Below are 23290 nucleotides of genomic sequence, written 5' to 3'. Positions count from 1 at the left end.
CAAGGAGGGGGAATGGAGGAGGACAGGAGAGGGGTACCGGAGGAGCACAAGGAGAGGGAATGGAGGAGGACGGGAGGGGTACCGGAGGAGCACAAGGAGGGGGAATTGAGGAGGATGGGGAAGGGGTACCAGAGGAGCACAAGGAGGGGGAAAGGAGGAGGACGGGGAGGGGTACCGGAGGAGCACAAGGAGGGGGAATGGAGGAGGACAGGGAAGGGGTACCGGAGGAGCACAAGGAAGGGGAATGAAGGAGGACGGGGGGGGGGGGGGACCATAGAAGCTCACAGAGGGGAGCTGGAGTAAGATACAGGTGACACTCAGGGATGATCAGTGCAGTGGCGGGGAAGTTAAAATCACTGATCTCCCTGTGTGGATTTCATTAAAGCAGCTGAAAGCCAAGAAGGGGAGAGGAGGAGAAGCGGCTGTCAGCTGCTTTAATGAAAGCCACACATGGAGATCAGTGATTATAACTTCCCTCACTGCCGCACCGATCGTCCCTGAGTGTCCAGGTATCGGACTAGGGATTGCATTTGCACAAGTACAAGTGCTCCTGCAAATACTCGGTATCGGGACCGATATTGATACTAGTATCAGGACATCCCTAGTCCTCTGTAATAACCATTAGGAAACCTGTCCTGAGAAATGCCATGGAGCCATCGCTGGTGGATATGTAAAAGGGAGGTGGTCTGAGAAGAGGTGGGTCAGGGCTGCTCTGTGCAATACGATTGCACAGAGCAGGGTAAGTATGACATGCTTATTATTTTAAAGAGAAAACAATCCTTATGCAGCAACAAAGAGTGTTGCCCTAGGGAAATTAACCCAGAAAATACTGCTTCGATGATACTTGACACCCTTTAGAACAGGGGTCTCCAAACTTTTCAAAGGGCCAGTTTATTGTTCTTCAGCCTTTAGGAGGGCCGGATTGTGGCCAGCGGTGGCAGAAAAAGCCCCGGGCCCAGCATTGGTGAGAATTAATTTGGCCTCATAGTTTGCGATCAGTAGGATAAGGAGTAGTGCCCCTAATAGTAGGAGTAATTGTATGTCATTGGTTTCAGTGGAAGAAAAAGTGCCCCCTTGTTGGAGTCAGTGGGAAGAATAGTGCCTTATATCAGTGGGAGGAATAAAGCCCTGAGGGCCGGATAAAGGCTAGCAAAGGGCCGCATCTGGCCCTCGGGCCACAGTTCGGAGACCCCTGCTTTAGAATGTCCAAATTTGACACACACACTTCCCCATTATGCTGGAGAAATTGTGGAGCTCGGTGCACGTTGTTTCACATATTTTGGTCATGCTCAGCTTTACATGCCCTTTGGACCTGCAATCTTCAGATTAATCTCACAAATACTGGGGATACATGTCCCCCCTATCTGAAAGTTTGGCGATCCTATCCCTGGGAGTGGAGTCCATCCCAGTGGCATTAGGAGTTATACTGCGTACAGACGATCGGACATTCCGACAACAAAACCGTGGATTTTTTTCCAAAGGATGTTGGCTCAAACTTGTCTTGCATACACACGGTCGCACAAATGTCGGAAATTCAGATCGCCAAGAACGCGGTCACGTACAACACACTATAAAAGGAAGTTCAATACCAAGTGCACCACCCTTTGCGCTCCTTCTGCTAATCTCGTGTTAGAAGTTTGGTGAGAGACGATTCACGGTTTTCAGCCTCATGCTTTTCAGTCCATTACTGCTCTTCAGTTTTTCAGAACTCTGTGTGAATATCAGCAGTAAAACAACTTCATTATTCTAGCATTAAAAAGAAGTAGAGAATGCGCTGCATTAAAAGATTAAAAAATTTGCAGCGTGACGAATGTGCTATCTCCATTACGAACGCTAGTTTTACCAGACCGAGCGCATCTGTCTCGTACTTGATTCAGAGCATGCGTGGAATTTTGTGCGTCGGAATTTAAGAGAAATTTGTTGTCGGAAAATTTGAGAACCAGCTCTCAAATTTTTGTTGTCGGAAACTCCAACAGAAAATGTCCGATGGAGCCTACACACGGTCGGAATTTCCGACAACAAGCTCCCATCGAACATTTGTTGTTGGAAATTCTGAGGGTGTGTACGTGGCATTACAGTGTCCCACGTACTACTAAGCACCAGACTATCAATAGTGAGACATTGGAGGGATCATGAAGTACCCTCTCTAATTGAAGTTATTAAGATGACCAATACACACACCACATACGAGATAATATTTGCCTCATCACAGGGTAACTACCAAACAATGTTGTATTCCCATTGGAACCCATGGATTGAATGGTACAAAATAAGATATACTGATTGACAAACCATAAACTAAACATTGGAGATTTACTGCTGGACTGTGTAGTTCTATGATTTCTTATGATTTCCTATTTTGTTCTTTTGTTTAACCACTTCAGCCCCGGACCATATTGCTGGTCAAAGACCAGGCCGCTTTTTGCGATTCGGCACTGCGTCGCTTTAACTGACAATTGCGCGGTCGTGCGACGTGGCTACTAAACAAAATTGGCGTCCTTTTTTTCCCACAAATAGAGCTTTCTTTTGGTGGTATTTGATCACCTCTGCGGTTTTTTGTTTTTGCGCTATAAACAAAAATAGAGCGACAATTTTTGAAAAAAAATAATATTTTTTGCTGTAATAAATATCCCCCAAAAATATATAAAAAAATGTTTTCCTCAGTTTAGGCCGATACGTATTCTTCTACATATTTTTCATAAAAAAATCGCAATAAGCGTTTATTGATTGGTTTGCGCAAAAGTTATAGCGTTTATAAAATAGGGGATAGTTTTATGGCATTTTTATTAATATTTTTTTTTTACTAGTAATGGCGCCGATCAGCGATTTTTATCGGTACCGCGACATTATGGCGGACACTTTTGACAAATTTTTGGGACCATTGGCATTTTTATAGCGATCAGTGCTATAAAAATGCATTGATTACTATGAAAATGCCACTGGCAGGGAAGGGGTTAACACTAGGGGGCGAGGAGGGGGTTAATTATGTTCCCTGGGTGTGTTCTAACTGTAGGGGGGGGTGGACTGACTTGGGAAAATGACTGATCGCTGTTCATACATTGTATGAACAGACAATCAGGCATTTTTCCCCCTGACAGGACCGGGAGCTGTGTGTTTACACACACAGCTCCCGTTTCTCGCACTGTAACGAGCGATCGTGGGTGCCCGGCGGTGATCGCGCCCGCGGGGAACGCGCATCGGGGGCGAGCGGGGGGCGCCAGTGCGCGCCTCCGGCGGCGCGCGCACGTGCCCCTATTGGCTGCTCGGCGAGATGACGTAATATTACGTGATCTCGCCCAGCAGAGCCGACCTGCCACCGTAAAACTGCGGCGGCTGGTCGGCATTCGGTTAAATTGCTATCTTGTTCTCTCGATTTCCTTATGTTCTTACTCATAAAATGTTCTATGTACTTCTCAGGGCATATCTAGAGAAGTCTCAGTATGAACATGACTTGGTCTACATGTACAGTGGAACCTCGGATTACGAGCATAATCCATTCCAGGAGAATGCTCGTAATCCAAAGTACTCGCATTTTGTTCCGCATTGACTTCAATGGCATGCAATACCACATGCGGTCGGCGTAGAATATGCAAATGACTAGTTACGGCGATTCACGAACGTCCGCTTTGCCCGTCGATCTAAACTTGCGTCGTTTCCGTAGAGATGCGTCGCGTAAAACTAAGCATGCCCTCTAGGTGGTCTAACCAATGTTAAGTATGGCAGTCGTTACCGCGTCAAATTTTTTAATTTCACGTCGTTTGCGTAAGTCGTCAGTGAATGGCGCTGGACACCATTTACCATAACGTCGAAACCAATGACGTCCTTGCGACGTCATTTAGCGCAATGCACATCGGGTAATTTTAGGGACGGAGCATGCGCAGTACGTTCGGCACGGGAACGCGCCTAATTTAAATGGTCCCCGCCCCATTTGAATTAGGGGGGCTTGCGCCGGGCTGATTTACACTACGCCGCCGCAACTTTACAGGTAAGTGCTTTGTGAATCACGCACTTACGCTGAAAACTTGCGGTTGTGTAACGTAAACGGGATACGTTACGCCGCGGCGCAGGTACCTGAATCTGGCACATAGAGCCAGATCCACAGCCAGCGCCGCAAATTAAGTTACTCAAAACCTATGTCATTTAAGTTACGGCGCCCTAAGTTGGTGTCGTAATTGCCGTATCCACAGCGCATTTGCGCACAAAATTGCGCTTGCGTAACTTAAATTCCGAGGCGTAAGGCGGGGTTATTGCAAGTGGGAAGGAAGTGGGCGTGCTTCGTTGTAATGAGCCGTGACCCCATGCAAATGAAGGGCCGGCCGTACTGCACATGCGCGCACGAATCTGCTTCTCACTGGGCATGTGCAGAACTTTGCTCGGCGCAATCAGTGAGATAGGTAAAAGGCCAAGCGTACTTAGTTTGAGGATCGCCCTGATAGTTTCTAAAGTTAGTTTTGAACTTTCCTCCTGCTAATTTGTGGACAGGTTCTTGATCTTAAGTCTTAAGTTCAGCAGGGATCGGCAGAGATTCAATCCACCTATGGGCAGGCTGGTTATACTGAAGTCTTCCAGATCCTGGGAAGTATATAAAGAAGGAAAAGATTTGAAGGTGCCACTACTGCCCTTCCTTTTAACCCAACAACTTCTAGTAGTTTTTAATCTAAGAAAAAAGAAAAAAAAAAGAGTAAAAATGTGCTATTTATATTTTAATAAAGAACAATGATTTTTTTATTTATTTTTTTACAAAAAGTAAATGGAACCTTAAGACCAGTTTTAAAGCCAAACTGTCCTCCTCCAGGGGCCCTGGGCATCACTCTTTCAGGTTGAATGTCACCCAGCATCGTTCAGCCCACCTCCTGTGAGAGCTGGGTGTCATGGACACTCCCACAGGGGGCATGTAACCAGGCCAGTCAGATCACATAGGAGACTAATCCCGCGTACACATGATCGGATTTTCCGTTTTTTTTCAGACGGAATTCTGAAAGATGAAGGCTTCTTAGCCGAAACGTGCCAGCGTATAGCCTGTACCCGTGTACCTATGTAACCAATAAAGGACTTTTATTCAAGGCTGGATATATGTGGGGGACATGGCTGGATATATGTGGGGGACATGGCTGGATATATGTGGGGACATGGCTGGATATATGTGGGGACATGGGTGGATATATGGGGGGACATGGCTGCAATATTTGGGGGGACATGGCTGCAATATGTGGGGGGACATGGCTGCAATATGTGGGGGGACATGGCTGCAATATGTGGAAGGACATGGCTGCAATATGTGGGGGGACATGGCTGCAATATGTGGGGGGACATGGCTGCAATATGTGGGGGACATGGCTGCAATATGTGGGAGACATGGCTGCAATATGTGGGAGACATGGCTGCAATATGTGGGAGACATGGCTGCAATATGTGGGAGACATGGCTGCAATATGTGGGGGACATGGCTGAAATATGTGGGGGGACATGGCTGCAATATGTGGGAGACATGGCTGCAATATGTGGGGGGACATGGCTAAAATATGTGGGGGGACATGGCTGCAATATGTGGGGGGACATGGCTGTATATGTGGGGGACGTGGCTGGATATGTTTGGGGACGTGGCTGGATATGTTTGGGGACGTGGCTGCAATATGTTTGGGGACATGGCTGCGTATATGGGGGACATGGCTGCATATGTTTGGGGACATGGCTGCATATGTGGGGGGACATGGCTGCATTTGGGGACACATTTAAAAAAAAGTATCAGTATTCGGTATCGGCGAGTACTTGAAAAAAAGTATCGGTACTTGTACTCGGTCCTAAAAAAATGGTATCGGGACAACCCTAGTTGTCACCAATGATGGGACACTATTTCTCCCACTATTAAAAATGATTGTGTACTTTTTTTTTCCAGTATCCACAATGATGGGACACTATTCCTCCCACGGACACAAGCAAAGAAGCATTATTTCTTCCACTGACACCAATGATGAGGCATGATTCCTTCCATTGTCACCACTATTCCTCCCACTTATCTAAACGATTGTGCACTTCTTCTTTTTTTTTTTCCCACTGACAACGATGGGACGCTATTCCATCTACTGACACTGACAGGAGGGGGTATTCCTCCCACTGACATCGGCAATGGAGCATTATTCCTTCCACTGACACCAACAATGGGACACTTTTCTTCCCACCAAGATAAACAATTGGGCACATAATATTCCTCCCACTAATACCAATGATGGGCCACTATTTCTTCTCCTAAAGACCGTAGGCACTATGTAAATGTTTTCCTCCGACTGACGCTGGGGCATTTTCTTCTCATACTGGTGACAGTCCGGCCCCCCCAAAACTCTGAGGCCCCATACACACGTCCGAGAAACTCGACGGGCAAAACACATCGTTTTGCTCGTCGAGTTCCTTGTGAAGCCGCCGAGGATCTCGCCGAGCCAACTTTTCCCATTGACTAACGAGGAAATAGAGAACATGTTCTCTTTTTGGCCCGACGAGATCCTCGTCGGTTTCCTCGGCGAAAAGTGTACACACGACCGGTTTTCTCGGCAGAATACGTCTCCCATCGAGTTTCTGGCTGAATTCTGCCGAGAAAACCGGCCGTGTGTACGGGGCCTGAAGGACATTAAACTGGCCCTTTGTTTAGAAAGTTTGGAGACCCCTGCCTTAGGGAATAGCATTCACATTTCCTGCACTGAGCAGATCAGGTGGTAGGAAAGCTGCATGACGATGGCCTCCTTAGCATCACTTTATCTGTGTGTTTTCTTAGCTAGTCCCTGCCAGCCAATCATCAGCTAGGCTCAAAAGCAGGTTGATACAAAGCAGTGGTCTCCAAACCATGGCACGGGGGCCAGATGCGGCCCTTTGCTTGTTTTTATCTGGCCCTTGGGGCATCTCATCCACTGATACCAACAATGGGGTACAATTCTTCTCAATGACACCAACCATGGGGCACAGGGCCTCCCAATAACACTGATGGGAGTCACTTTGGATGGGGGGTTTGTGCAACCCAGCTTAGCAATGGGGCACAATTTAGGCCAATGGCACTGAAGATGGGCACACTTATGCCCACTGAAACAAATGATGGGGCGTTATTTTTGAAGAAGACCCCCCACTGTGTAACAGCTTTCAAGGAGGGACACTTTTGCATTCCAAGGTCCATGACACCCACCAACGTCGGGACCTTTTCTATTCCCAATAGACACAGTCCGGCACCCCTAAAGTCTGAAGGACAGTAAAATGGCCCTTTGTTTAGAAGGTTTGGAGACCCCTGATATAAAAGGGACCCTGAGATGTCTTATTTAACATAATTCTGTGCAAACAGAGCCACGTGCCTTCTGCAACCAACTTGATTAGGAATTAGAACGAGAGGAAGCCATGATGTTCCAAGTTGAGCTCTCAAAAGGGCAGGAAGAGAAAGGCAAAATGTTCTATTTGCAAACTTGCTTGATTTGCTTAGTTGTATTGAAAGAGCAAAGGTGTTTTTAAAAAGCCTACTTACTCTTCAATTATTCCTCCTAATCAGAATCTAGCGGCAGAGCCGTGCACGTGCCCAGATAGCAATCAGCCTATTTCAGTCCCATTTGTTACATCTCATGTCACCACATATGCAGAGAGCCGCACAATGGCATATCCAGGCGGCTGGCACACAACCCAGCGTCAGCTGCTCCCAAACACTTTTTTGTTTTCTACCTGCGAGGAAAGAAAAATGAACCTGAGATCCTTCATTAAACACGGCAATCTGGCCCGAGCTTTGAGAGCTGTGCCTTCTCTTGTACCTGTCACCTCGGCGACGCTGACACACTTTCACGCTCATCTTGATCGATCGTGCTACATCCTGCGTAGGTGTTCCGACACTTCCTCAGCTCTGGGTCCTGGTGATGTTCTGCCAGACAAAGCCAAGACTGGCTCAGCCCTCCTGTTCTATCGGGGTAATCGCAGCCCTAAGGGCCTCATTTGAATGTTCGCTCTCTCGAGTCATTAAGTGACTCAATCTCACATCCATTTTTTCTTTTTTTTTTTTGCCATTGTGCTGATGCATATAAGAGCGCAGACACCCTGCAACCAAAACTTGTTCCCTGAAACTAATGAGCGGTAACTGTTAATTAGGGGGGGGGGGGGGAAACCAATGGCCTATTGAAGGCCATGCAAGATAGACAAACATTATCTGTTGGGTTCAGTCTTCTTCACAAGGCGCCCCCCCCAGGCGTTGAAACGTCTGATAAAACTTTGTGGGCATCTGCCAAGATTTGGTGTTAAGAAAGGAACGGCTACCGCCCCATTAAAAATATGACTTCATTTTCAGATTGTGCCAGCTGCGAGAGGTGGCTGTTGGGAAGGGTAAGGATTAGAGTTCGCCTTTTCTACAGCTTGGGGTTAAGAGTGACTTCAGTTTTGCTTTTAAAAAAAAAAAGTAATAGTTTTGGCTTAAAAAATCTCTAGTTCCATGTATAGAAGTTTTTGTGAGAAGACTTGATAATCTTTCCAAGGTAATGACTTTTTCTGTTAGGATAGAACAATAGGGATTACGTAATTGTTTTCTAATGTGTTTTTTCTGGAAATTTAGGTGGAAACCATATTTCTTCTTGAAGATGTCTTTTTAGACGTTAAATAATGTACAGGTTTGGAGAGTGGCAGAATACACTGTATTTGCATATTTTTATTGGCCAGTCCAAAATTGAACACCCTTATGAGTCGCATTAGAACATGGGTGCCCAACCTTTTGAATAGCGAGGGCCACTTAAGCAACTTGGTAACCAGTCGTGGGCCACAATGAGCGAAGCGGGCAGATGACAGCTCACGGCTACTCTATGGGCCCTCCGATCTGCCCAGATGGAAGGGGATGAATTTCCTTCTGTTTTTTGGATTGGAGGTATGCGAGTGTAAATGGACATCTGTCGCTCTATAGAGGTGAATTGAGGGTCCCATTTGGTCGGGCTGATCATGTGAAAAAGGCCTAAGACTGCTTTTAACCGATGTGCTGCAGTTTACCCACACCACGGGTGCAGCGTAGTGCACCTGTGTCTATCCTGCGGGTTAGCTGAACTTTGCCATAGACTCCTTCTTTGGCAAAGCCAGCGCTGTAGAGGAAACCTCAGCTTATGGGGCTCTGGTCTGCAGCCGCTTTCTTCCTCTACCGCCAGCTTCATTCACAACACTGATGATGTGGTATGGCAGATCGGCAACCTGTGATCTGGGCTTGCCAACCCGCTATTCCAGAACAGGAGGTCGTGGGCCACATCAGAGGGCTCCGCGGGCCACTGGTTGGCCACCCCTGCATTAGAAGGTATCCATTGTCACTTAGTACACTTTTTCTTAAACTGTGTCATGGACTGAAGATCTTACTGGGAAGTTCCTAGTGCACCTTCCTAGCCTAGGTGTTTCCAGACTGGATTTGATTACTCTATATCCATCTCAAAGCTCCTTAGTTGAAGTTGCCCTTACGTTTACCCATATCATAGACTTCGGGTTTTACTGGGAAGTCTCTAAGATCTGATTTTTCTGTTTCTGCCCCGGAGCTTCGTTTTAGTTGGGTTTGCCTTTATATTTACCTATATCATAGACCAGGGGTCTCCAAACCTTCTAAACAAAGGGGTCAGTTTACTGTTCTTGAGACTTTAGGGGGGGGGGAAGATGGTGTGCCATAATTGGTATTAGTGGGAGGAATGATGCCCTGTTATTGGTGTCAGTGGCAGGAATTTATGCTTTCAATAAAATGTTTTGTCGAGAAGAAAAAATTCATTGGCCTAGAAACTTTATGAGCATGGTAAAACGGGACATTTAGTAGACTGCTCTTATTACATTTGGTCAGAAAGGTCTTGTTCACACTGATTGCAATTCTATTCATTTAGCTTAAAAGCATGGACTAGAGAAATTTTGGGTTCAGACGCAAACGTTTTTGCGTTTCAAAGCTTTGGGAGGGTCTACAATGTCTTTGTTATGAACGCTGATAGCCGCAAACGCGGTAAAACGCGTCAAAACGCAGCAAAATGTGCAGCAAAAAACGTTTTTTGCCTTTGAAAACTTGAGTTTACATGTGTTTGCATTTGCTTCTCGTGTGCATGGGGCCTTAAAGCTTCCCTTTACAAAAAATACCCAATCACATGCAAGGAAAATAATAAAACCACATTTTTCTTTGGACTTGATTGGACGATGAAATGCAGCAAAGCTTCCCCTCATTGACTAAGCTCTGGGGCAACTACACTTGCAAAGTGTACAGTCTATTTGCCTTTAGTAACGTAACCCAACTGTTTTCAGTAAATGCTCTTCGCAATAATGTGTTGCATTGCAGCGTGTTAAGAAAACTTCCTGCTTGTTGCATTATGGAAACACTGACCTGCATTTTTCTATTCAAGGGAACTAAACCAAATTTTCGAAAGCAGAACCCATTAATTAGTCAACGTGTTGCATGTTTTTCCAGTGTGAACCCAGCTAGCTCATCCAGCAAAGCAGTTAACTGACCAAATAGCCCATTACTTTCCACTATTCTGTTCTCCAGTATTGCAGAGTCTGTATCAGTCAGCTATAAATAAAGTGTATCTCTTGTGCACTATGTTCCATATTTCCTCTCAATAACAAATTCAGTCACTTGAGATGAATAACCAATTCTCTTGACCTAAGCATTACTTGGAGTGGAGACTTGTGGTCTTTTTTTGTCATACCAAACATGTAAGATCGAGATCCTTTGTCTTCTGACAATTTTGAGATGTAGACCATTTTCCTCATGTCATCTAAAGAGATTGAGAAATGGACACTTTTCCTGAACAGCTCTGGGTAGTATAGGATGTAGACCCTTCCTCATGTCCTCTAAAGAGATTGAGAAATGGGCATCCTTCCTCAACTCCTCTGGGTAGTATAGGGTTTAGACCTTTTTCCTCAGGTCATCTAAGGAGACTGAGGAATGGATCTTCTTCCTCAACTCCTCTGGGTAGTATAGGATGTAGATCTTTCCTCGTGTCATCTAAGGAGATTAAGAAATTGACTTCCTTACTCAACACCTCTGTGTAGTATATGATGTAGACCTTTTTCCTCAGGTCATCTAAAGAGACTGAGGAATGGATCTTCTTCCTCAACTCCTCTGGGTAGTATAGGATGTAGACTTTTTTCCTCAGGTCATCTAAAGAGACTGAGGAATGGATCTTCTTCCTCATCTCCTCTGGGTAGTATAGGATGTAGACCTTTTTCCTCGGGTCATCTAAAGAGAGTGAGGAATGGATCTTCTTCCTCAAATCCCCTGGGTAGTGTAAGATGTAGACCTTTCCTCGTGTCATCTAAGGAGATTAAGAAATTGACTTCCTTACTCAACACCTCTGGGTAGTATAGAATATAGACCCTTTTCCTCAGGTCATCTAAAGAGATTGATAAATGGACATCTGTTCTCAACTCCTCTTGGTAATATAGAATGTAGAACTGGTTTCTCATGTCATCTAAAGAGATTGAGAAATGGACATCCTTCATTAACAACTCTGGGTAGTATAGGATGTAGACCTTTTTCCTCAGGTCATCTAAAGAGACTGAGGAATGGATCTTCTTCCTCAACTCCTCTGAGTAGTATAAGATGTAGACCTGGTTTCTCATGTCATCTAAAGAGATTGAGAAATGAACATCCTTCATTAACAACTCTGGGTAGTATAGGGTGTAGACCTTTGTCCTCAGGTCATCTAAAGAGATTGAGAAATGGACCTCCTTCCTCAACTCCTCTGGGTAGTATAGGATGTAGAATTTGTTCCTCAGGTCATCCAAAGAGCTTGAGAAATGGGCATCCTTCCTCAACTCCTCTCCGTAGTATGGGATGTAGATCTTGTTTCCCACCTTGACATAAGCATTACTTGGATTGGGGACTTGTGGTCTTTTTTTTGTCATTCCAAAAATGTAAGATCCTTCGTCTTCTGATAAGTTTGAGACCTTTTTCCTCATGTCATCTAAAGAGATTGAGAAATGGGAACCCTTCCTGAACACCTCTGACTATTATAGGATGTAGACCTTTCCCCAGGTCATCTAAAGAGATTGAGAAATTGATCATCTTCCTCAACTTCTCTGGGTAGTATAGGATGTAGACCTTGTTTCTCATGTCATCTAAAGAGATTGAGAAATTGACTTCCTTACTCAACACCTCTGTAGCATAGAATATAGACCTTGTCCTCATGTCATCTAAAGAGATTGATAAATGGACATGTGTTCTCAACTCCTCTGGGTAGTATAGGATGTAGAACTGGTTTCTCATGTCATCTAAAGAGATTGAGAAATGGACATCCTTCATTAACAAATCTGGGTAGTATTGGATGTAGACCTTTTTCCTCAGGTCATCTAAAGAGTCTGAGGAATGGATCTTCTTCCTCAACTCCTCTGGGTAGTATAAGATGTAGACCTGGTTTCTCATGTCATCTAAAGAGATTGAGAAATGGACATCCTTCATTAACAACTCTGGGTAGTATAGGGTGTAGACCTTTGTCCTCAGGTCATCTAAAGAGATTGAGAAATGGACCTCCTTCCTCAACTCCTCTGGGTAGTATAGGATGTAGAATTTGTTCCTCAGGTCATCCAAAGAGCTTGAGAAATGGGAATCCTTCCTCAACTCCTCTTGGTAGTATGGGATGTAGATCTCGTTTCCCACATTGACATAAGCATTACTTGGATTGGAGACTTGTGGTCTTTTTTTGTCATTCCAAAAATGTAAGATCCAGATCCTTCGTCTTCTGATAAGTTTGAGACCTTTTTCCTCATGTCATCTGAAGAGATTGAGAAATGGGCACCCTTCCTGAACACCTCTTACTATTTTAGGATGTAGACCTTTCCCCATGCCATCTAAAGAGATTGAGAAATGGATCTTCTACCTCAACTTCTCTGGGTAGTATAGGATGTAGACCTTGTTTCTCATGTCATCTAAAGAGATTGAGAAATGGACTTCCTTACTCAACACCTCTGGGTAGTATAGATGACCTGAGGAAAAAGGTCTATATTCTATACTACCCAGAGGTGTTGAGTAAGGAAGTCCATTTCTCAATCTCTTTAGATGACATGAGAAACAAGGTCTACATCCTGTACTACCCAGAGAAGTTGAGGTAGAAGATCCATTTCTCAATCTCTTTAGATGGCATGGGGAAAGGTCTACATCCTATAATAGTAAGAGGTGTTCAGGAAGGGTGCCCATTTCTCAATCTCTTTAGATGACCTGAGGAAAAAGGTCTATATTCTAAAGAGATTGATAAATGGACATCTGTTCTCAACTCCTCTGGGTAGTATAGGATGTAGACCTGGTTTCTCATGTCATCTAAAGAGCTTGAGAAATGGACATCCTTCATCAACACCTCTGTGTAGTATAGGGTGTAGACCTTTGTTTTCAGGTCATCTAAGGAGATTGAGAAATGGACCTCCTTCATCCACTCCTCTGGGTAGTATAGAATGTAGACCTTGTTCCTCAGGTCATTTAAAGTGGAGGTTCACCCAAAAACGTAATTTTTAACATTAGATTGAGGCTCATTTTGTCAAGGGGAATCGGGTGTTTTTTTTAAAATCGAAGCAGTACTTACCGTTTTAGAGATAGATCTTCTCCGCCGCTTCCGGGTATGGGCTGCGGGACTGGGCATTCCTATTTGATTGACAGGCTTCCGACAGGCTTCCGACGGTCGCATACATCACGTCACGATTTTCCAAAAGTAGCCGAACATCGGTGCGCAGGCGCCGTGTAGAGCCGCACCGACGTTCGGCTTCTTTCGGCTACTCGTGACGCGATGTATGCGACCGTCGGAAGCCTGTCAATCAAATAGGAACGCCCAGTCCCGAAGACCATACCCGGAAGCGGCGGAGAAGATCTATCTCTAAAACGGTAAGTACTGCTCCGATTTGAAAAAAAACACCCGATTCCCCTTCACAAAATGAGCCTCAATCTAATGTTAAAAATAGTTTTTCGGGTGAACTCCCGCTTTAAAGAGATTGAGAAATGGACATCTGTTCTCAACTCCTCTGGGTGGTATAGGATGTAGAATTTGTTCCTCAGGTCATCCAAAGAGCTTGAGAAATGGAAATCCTTTCTCAACTCCTCTCGGTAATATGGGATGTAGACCTTGTTTCCCGCCTCTTTTATATAGTGTTTCTAATCTCTTGTGAATCGTATATATTCTCTTTTTGATAGCATGCAATGTCAACCTCATTCCCTATTATTACTACTTCGAATTCATTGTAAACCTTGTTCCTAATTTCTTCTACATTGTATAAGATATAGACCTTGTTTCTTATCTGTTCGCAATAGCATTATATGTAGACCTTGCTTCCAGTCTCTTTATAATATGAGATATTGTTTTTGTTCCCTATTTATCCGGGCTTGGCAGTTATTGCAGATCTTGTTTGCTCTCTCTACAGGATAGTATGGGATGTAGACACTGATCCTTGTCATTTTTGAATAGTATGAAATGTATGTTTTGTTCTTCATTCTTTATGGATCATATGAGAATCTTATGATACCATAATACCATTATGTGCCATATTTAAATCTTGTTTTTTTTTTTTATCCCTTCTGTATAGTATGAGACGTAGACTCTTCTAAGTCTCCACTGAGTCACATACAAGGCCCCTTTCTTCTCTACAATTTGAGATGGTTCATCAAGTTTTAAGATGGAGATCCATTTTCTAGGTTATGTGGCGAGACCCCTAGTTTGGCCCGGATTCAGAAAGGAGATACGACGGCGTATCTCCGGATACGCCGTCGTAACTCTGAGTGTGCGGGGTCGTAACTATGCGACTGATTCATAGAATCAGTTACGCATAGATTTCCCTAAGATCCGACCGGCGTAAGTCTCTTACACCGTCGTATCTGAGACTGCAAATTTATGCTGGTTGCTAGGTGGCGCTTCCGTATATTTACGCGAGGAATATGCTAATTAGGTAGATACGCCGATTTAGAAACGTACGTCCGCCCGGCGCATTTTTTTACGTCGTTTGCGTTTGTCTTTTTCCGGCGTAAAGTTACCCCTGCTATATGAGGGGTATCCTATGTTAGGTATGGACGTCGTTCCCGCATCGAATTTTGAAAATGTTACGTTGTTTGCGTAAGTCGTTCGCGAATAGGGCTGTACGTAAGTTACATTCACGTCTAAAGCATTGACGATTTGCGGCGTAATTTCGAGCATGCGCACTGGGATTTTTTCACGAACGGCGCATGCAATTTAAATAAATTTGTAATTTAAATAAAACACGCCCACATAATCCACATTTGAATTAGGCGGGCTTACGCCGACACACATACGTTACGCCGCCGTAAAATAGGGCGCTAGTTCTTTCTGAATACGGAACTTGCGCCCTAATTTACGGCGGTAAATTACTCCATTGTATCTGAATCCGGGCCTTTGTTCTTCTCTGAACTACAGGAAATTAAAACACTCCTCATCTCTTCTGGATCTCATGAGCTAGAGTATGATATTGAAGACTTTTCCTTGTTTTTTATGGATCACGTGTGACAGACAAAAAAACATTCCTTAATGCTTCTAGATAATGTGATCAAGAACATGTTCTTAATTTCTAGGGTTGTCCCGATACCATTTTTTTAGGACTGAGTACAAGTACCGATACTTTTTTTCATGTACTCCCCGATACCGAATACCGATACTTTTTTTTAAATGTGTCCCCAAATGCAGCCATGTCCCCCCACATATGCAGCCATGGCCCCCCACATATACAGCCATGTCCCCCCACATATTTCAGCCATGTCCCCCATATATTGCAGCCATGTCCCCCCATATATTGCAGCCATGTCCCCCCATATATTGCAGCCATGTCCCCCCACATATTGCAGCCATGTCCCCCCACATATTGCAGCCATGTCCCCCCACATATTGCAGCCATGTCCCCCCCCATATATCCAGCCATGTCCCCCCACATATATCCAGCCATGTCCCCCCATATATCCAGCCATGTCCCCCCATATATCCAGCCATGTCCCCCACATATATCCAGCCATGTCCCCCCACATATATCCAGCCATGTCCCCCCACATATATCCAGCCATGTCCCCCCACATATTTCAGCCATGTCCCCCCACATATTTCAGCCATGTCCCCCCACATATTTCAGCCATGTCCCCCCACATATTTCAGCCATGTCCCCCCACATATTTCAGCCATGTCCCCCCACATATTTCAGCCATGTCCCCCCACATATTTCAGCCATGTCCCCCCACATATTGCAGCCATGTCCCCCCACATATTGCAGCCATGTCCCCCCACATATTGCAGCCATGTCCCCCCACATATTGCAGCCATGTCCCCCCACATATTTCAGCCATGTCCCCCCACATATTTCAGCCATGTCCCCCCACATATTGCAGCCATGTCCCCCCACATATCCAGCCATGTCCCCCCATATATCCAGCCATGTCCCCCACATATATCCAGCCATGTCCCCCACATATATCCAGCCATGTCCCCCACATATATCCAGCCATGTCCCCCACATATATCCAGCCATGTCCCCCCACATATATCCAGCCATGTCCCCCACATATATCAGCCATGTCCCCCCACATATATCAGCCATGTCCCCCCACATATGCAGCCATGTCCCCCCACATATATGCAGCCATGTCCCCCCACATATATCCAGCCATGTCCCCCCACATATATCTAGCCATGTCCCCCCACATATATCCAGCCATGTCCCCCACATATATCCAGCCATGTCCCCCACATATATCCAGCCATGTCCCCCACATATATCCAGCCATGTCCCCCACATATATCCAGCCATGTCCCCCCCATATATCCAGCCATGTCCCCCCCATATATCCAGCCATGTCCCCCATATATGCAGCCATGTCCCCCATACCTATATGATGCCGCCACCGCTGCCGCAATAATGAGCGTGCAGGGAACATTACAGCTTTCGTTTGAATAGCTGTGTTCCCCGCCGCGCCGTGTATAGACACTCCCCCTTGCTCGGGATTGGACAGATCACCCGTCCAATACCGAGCAAGGGGGAGTGTCTATATGCGGCGCGGCGGGGAACACAGCTATTCAAACGAAAGCTGTAATGTTCCCTGCACGCAGATTAACGCGGCGGTGGGTTTGCAGCGGCGGCGCGTTGCGGCGGGGGGGGGGCAAGTATTCGGCCAGGCATCGGGGGCATTTGCGGGAGTACAAGTACTGGTATCGGTATCGGGACAACCCTATTAATTTCCTACAGATCCCATGTATCTTTTCATTGCTAGCCTTTGCCAACTCTTAAACTCACTAAAAGACAATCGCGATTAATAATTCTGGTCATAATCAGCATGGGTTAGCATGGGAGTGCATTTCGAGTCAGCAAAAGACATGTGATGCCTTTAACCACATAAATACTGAGCACTTTCGCCCCTTTCCTTCCCAGACCAATTTTCAGCTTTCAGCGCTCTAACACTTTCAATGACAATTGTGCGGTCATGCTACGCTGTACCCAAATGAAATTTTATAATTTTGCTGACACAGATAGAGCTTTTTTTTTTGTTGTATTTATTCAGGACTCCGTTTTTTTTTTTTTGCGAGATTAGCGAAAAAAGAGTGGACATTTGGAAAAAGAAAAACAATATTTTCCAATAAAATCGAATTTTGTCAAATTTAAGCCAAAATGTATTCTGCTACATGTCTTTGGTAAAAAAAAAAAAAAAACAGTTAAGTGTATAATAATTGGTTTATGTGGTCACGGACATAGGTACGCAGATAATAAGACATATGTGTGCAGATGATCATTGGGACATATGATTTTACTGTTAGGCCCTGTACAGACGAGAGGATATCCGATGGAAACGGTCCGCACCTGCCCAGACCAATTTTCAGCTTTCAGCGCTGATTCTCTTTGAATGACAATTGCCCGGTCATACAACGCTGTACCCAAGTTAAATTTTTATCATTTTTTTCACACAAATAGAGCTTTCTTTTGGTGGATTTTAATCACCGCTGGGGTTTTTATCTTTTGCTAAAGAAACCCCAAAAATTGAACATTTTGAAAAAAAAAAATCATGTTTCATATTTTGCTATAAAATGTTGCAAACAGGTTAGGGGTATCAGAGTAAAGGGGGCTGAATACAAATGCACGCCACACTTTTCAGATATTTATTTGTAAAAAAAATTAAAACCATTTATCATTTTCCTTTGCCTTCAGAACCATGTTCCACTTTGTGTTGGTCTATAACAGTGGTCTCCAAACTGTGGCCCGAGGGCCGGTTGCGGCCCTTTGCGTGCCTTTATCTGGCCCTTGGTACACTATCTCTCCCACTGATACGAGACACTATTCTGCCATCTGACACCGACAGTGAAGCACCATTTCTCCCACTAACACCACTAATAGGGCACTATTCCTCCCTATGTTACCAACGATGGGGCACTATTCCTCCCCCTAATACCAGATGTTTAGTCCCACTGATGCTAGGAAAATTTCCACCCCTGGCCAAAGTCCGGCCCTCCAAGAGTCTGAAGGACAATAAACCGGCCCTTTGTTTAGAATGTTTGGAGACACCTGGTCTATAACATAAAATCCTAATAACTTACATTTACATTATTGGTTGTAACATGACACAATGTCGAAATTTGCAAGGAGTGTGAATACTTTTTTCTTTTTTGTAAATGAATGGGCACTATTCCTCCTATTGACACCAATGATGGGTCAGTAGTATTCCTCTCAATGACCCCAATGGTGGGTCACTATTCCTCTCAATGACACCAATGGTGGGTGGGGCACTATTCCTCCCATTGACACCAATGATGGGTCAGTATTCCTCTCAATGACCCCAATGGTGGGTCACTATTCCTCTCAATGACACCAATGGTGGGTCACTATTCCTCTCAATGACACCAATGGTGGGTCACTATTCCTCTCAATGACACCAATGATGGGGTACTATTCCTCTCAATGACACCAATGGTGGGTCACTATTCCTCTCAATGACCCCAATGGTGGGTCACTATTCCTCTCAATGACACCAATTGTGGGTCACTATTCCTCTCAATGACACCAATGGTGGGTCACTATTCCTCTCAATGACACCAATGGTGGGTCACTATTCCTCTCAATGACACCAATGGTGGGGTACTATTCCTCTCAATGACACCAATGATTGGTCACTATTCCTCTCAATGACACCAATGATGCGAGTGAAATTCCCCCAGTAACACCAATGAAGAGCTAATTTCTTCCCAATGACGCCAACAATGGGGGACGGTTTGTACTCTGGATGGCCACAATCCAAACCCCCGAATGCCGCGTACACACGGTTCAGAATTTACGAAAACAAATGTTCGATGTGAGCTTGTTGTCGGAAAATCCGAGCGTGTGTAGGCTCCATCGGACATTTTCTGTCGGAATTTCCGACCACAAAAATTTGAGAGCTGGTTCTCAAATTTTTCGACAACAAAAGTTGTTGTCGGAAATTCCGACCGCGTGTACACAATTCAACACACAAAAATTCTTTGCATCGGAATCAATTAGACGCATGCTCGGAATCATTGAACTTAATTTTTCTCGGCTCGTTGTAGTGTTGGACGTCACTGCGTTCTTGGGGTTCGCAATTTCCTGCCAACATTTGTGTGACCGTGTGTATGAAAGACAAGTTTGAGCCAACAATCCATCGGGGGAAAAAAATCAACGGTTTTGTTGTCGGAATGTCCGATCGTCGGTACGCGGCATTAGTGTGGAGGACGGTAAACTGGCCTTTTGTTTAGAAAGTGTCGTAAAAAGTCTTTGAGAACCTGGGTCTTGTCCCAGGGAAAATGTATCAATGGAAAAAAAGTCTTAAAAACTGTCGTTTTTTTTCAGGAGTCCTGAAAAAACGACCGTTTTTAAAAAAAAATTTCCATTGATACATGTTCCCTCGGGCAAGAACCGGGTTCTCAAAGACGTTTTCACAGGCATACTATCGACACCCAGCAGGTACAATATTTAAAGGAATTTTTCATTTTTTTATTTAAGCATCATTAAAATCACTGCTCCTAAATCTTTAGGTGCAAACTACAGAGCACACGGCCAGTACACACCAAGTAGCTTTATGGTGCACACTGCAGAGGACACAGGCAATAAACCACGTAAGAATACTGCAGCTAGCACAATCACCTGCATGCCAGTAAATTAGGAAGAACTGATCTAGCTAAACTATACAGTGTATAAATATATGTACAACACCTGGGATGTATATATATCCTCTACACACTGTAACTTTAACTGACTAGCCTGCCTGCTCTATCTACCTGCAAAAAATGACTCTCTCTCGCTTTCTGTCTCTCTCTCTTAACCACCGCAACACACTACACAAGGCCGACCTGCAGGCGGCCTTATATAGTGTGGGGCGTGTACTAAACCCCCTGAGCCATAATTGACCAAAGCCACCCTGGCTTTGGTCAATTATGGCTCTCCGTTTTTCTCAAGCTGTGATTGGCCAAGCATGCGGGTCATAGTGCATGCTTGGTCAATCATCAGCCAGCGATGCCGTAGTGAATTATGGTCTGTGAATCGTAACTCGAATTTGGCGCGAAGGACACGTTTTGTTCGTATTTCGACGAATGATCCAACATACGATGTTCGAGACGGACATGAAGCTCATCCCTACTCTAGAGGTTGCTAGGGGTTCCTTGAGCGGTGGCTGGTTGACCTCCCATTGATTGGACTGCATATTACCGATACCACTTGCTCACGTGCCCATTGTAGACGCTTTTGGCTGTGGACATGGGTCAGCTTGGGCACCCTGACCGCTCTGTAGCTACACAGCCTCATGCACAACAAACTGCGATGGCCATTTTTTCTGCCTTCGACACATCAACGTTGGGGACAACATGCTGATCATTACTGTATATCCCACCCACTTCCAGATGCCATTGTAACAAGATAATCAATGTTGTTCTCTTAACCTGTCAGTGGTCGCAAAGTTCCGTCTGATCGTTGTACATTCTCTGTAATTACATCATTTGTAATTACCTCTATGGCCAATTCTCCTCATCCCTCCCGCCCCAGCTGGAGTAACAAATCAAGCTGACAAAGAGAAACTCCTGAAATGTGAGAAGGCAGAAAACAGGATCAAGTCACATCAAAGCCTCTTGCCGTTTTTCCTCTTTGTGGCTCAGACGGTGACATATTACCCCCACTAAGAGTGACAGTTTATGAACTCCTGTATAATATAGGGATCTACTTAAGAAACCGCTCCATCCAGAAAATTTGATGTCACTTGTCTATTACATTGTTCATTCTTAAATATGTTCTTGTTCAAAGGCGAGGGAGATTCTGAGCACTTAACATTTCCTCTTTACCTGCCTGTGATTTGGGGAAGTCTTTAGGCTATCTTGGAGTTCATCCATAGGTTAACGTTTATGCAAGGGCAAGAAATTGTATATTCAGTACAACTGCAATACATGCCCATTTCCCAATGCTTTTCTCTGCCAGAAATCCAGTGTGCTCAAAATTTCCTGTTTGAGAACACAGTGTCTGACACAGGGCTGACAACGTTGGTTGGGGATTGTCACCCCAACCAACGTTGTCAGCCCTGTACCCTGCACTATGAAACTCCACTGTATTCCCTAGCAAAGCAACCTGCCTTGGCTCCCAGGAGCCCTGTGTGCATTGGAAAATAGCTTTTGGGAGATGTAGATCTGAGGGCATGCCTGGGTCAATAGACATTGACTTCCTGCAGATGCCCGTGCAATGCCTCCCGGTGATATCACAGTGAGTATCGTATATATTCGAGTATAAGCCGAGTTTTTCAGCAAATTTTTTTGTGCTGAAAATGCCCCCCTCGGCTTATACTTGAGTCACCTTTTTGCACCTGATCTCCTAGAATTTGGGGATCCGGTACCCCCTGGACCCCAAACTTGGCACACATGTAGCCCCATTCTACAAGTGTGCAAAGTTTGTTGTCCGGGGGACCTACAGCCAGGGAGCACCGATTTTTCAAAGCTGGGCACCCCTTCCATTGACTCCCATGTTAAACCGTAATATCTCCGGTGAATTTGGGGACCCGCTACTAGCTGGTTGTAGGTCTCCTGGACCCGGGACTTGGCACACATGTAGCCCCATTTCTCCTCTATAAGTGTGCAAAGTTTGTTGTCTGGGGGACCTATGGCTTGGGAGCACCAATTTTTCAAAGCCGGCCACTCCTTTCATAGACTCCAATGTTAAACGTCAGTGTAGTCATGGACACAGTGAGGCATCGGCACAGTGAAGCATGAACATGGGACACAGTGAAGCATGAACATGGGCACAGTGAGGCATGCAGATGGACACCCTAGGCTTATACTCGAGTCAATAAGTTTTCCCATTTTTTTGTGGTAAAATTGGGTGCCTCGGCTTATATTCGGGTCGGCTTATACTCGAATATATACGGTAGATAAGAAAATAAAAAAAGCTGGGGTATGCTCTACAGCAGCCTTTTTCAACTTTCTCACCCCAGACTAACCCCCAAAACAACCCCAGGTTTTAGGAAACCCCTACTATTAAAAAAAAAAAAGATTATTCATGGGAAGTAAGTAGGAAGAATAAAACCTTTTACAGTAATGATCAAAATGCCACCTTTACAGACAACTAAAAATATCATTGGTGTCATGCTGCTGGCTTTACCAAGTGGTATTGGTAATATGCAGTCCATTCAATGGGAGGTCAACCAGCCACCGCTCAAGGAACCCCTAGTAACCTCTAGAGCAGAGATTCTAAAAAAAAAATGCCAGTGTACTATCCTCCAGACATAGGGGGGTTGGATTGTGGCCATTGGGAGTACAAAATGTCCCAGTATCAGTGACAGTAAACCATCCCCCATCGTTGGTGTCATTGGGAGGAAATGAGCTCTTCATTGGTGTCACAAACCTACCATGGTATGGTTGTCCACCTAAACTGACCAGCCGGGCAAGGAGAGCATTCTTCAGAGAAGCAGCCAAGAGTGCCATGGTAACTCTGGAGGAGCTGCAGAGATCCACAGCTCAGGTGGGAGAATCTGTCCACAGGACAACTATTAGTCGTGCTCTCCACAAATCTGACCTTTATGGAAGAGTGGCAAGAAGAAAGCCATTGTTGAAAAAAGTCCAATTTGCGGTTTGTGAGAAGCCATGTGGGCGACACAGCAAACGTGGAAGAAGGTGCTCTGGTCAGATGAGACCAAGATTTTACTTTTTGGCCTGAAAGCAAAGTGCCATGTGTGGCAGACAACTAAAACTACACATCACCCTGAACACACCATCCCCACCGTGAAACATGGTGGTGGCAGCATCATGTGGTGGGGATGCTTTTCAGCAGGGACAGGGAAGCTGGTCAGAGTTGATGGGAAGATGGATGGAGCCAAATAGAGGACAATCTTGGA

The 23290-nt window shown here is 45.0% G+C and overlaps 1 protein-coding gene across 2 annotated transcripts in view; it reads left to right on the top strand.

Moving 5' to 3' along the window:
- Positions 1-23290, top strand: part of SFXN5 (sideroflexin 5) — a 354774-nt gene that overhangs the window by 239781 nt on the left and 91703 nt on the right. The window contains exon 13 of one of the 2 annotated variants that reach the window (XM_040335557.1): positions 4796-4904. The exons of the other annotated variant lie outside the window; for it this stretch is intronic. Within the exon in view, the coding sequence (XP_040191491.1) occupies positions 4796-4859 (64 nt within the window). The 3' untranslated portion in view covers positions 4860-4904. Of the gene's footprint in view, positions 1-4795; positions 4905-23290 lie in introns of those variants that run through there. 2 annotated transcript variants of the gene reach the window in all.

This window comes from Rana temporaria, chromosome 1 (genome assembly GCF_905171775.1).
Source record: "Rana temporaria chromosome 1, aRanTem1.1, whole genome shotgun sequence".
In the NCBI taxonomy this organism is placed as follows: domain Eukaryota; kingdom Metazoa; phylum Chordata; class Amphibia; order Anura; family Ranidae; genus Rana; species Rana temporaria.
The sequence above is the reverse complement of the archived record's forward strand: the minus strand, read 5'-3'. Positions and strand labels throughout refer to the sequence as shown.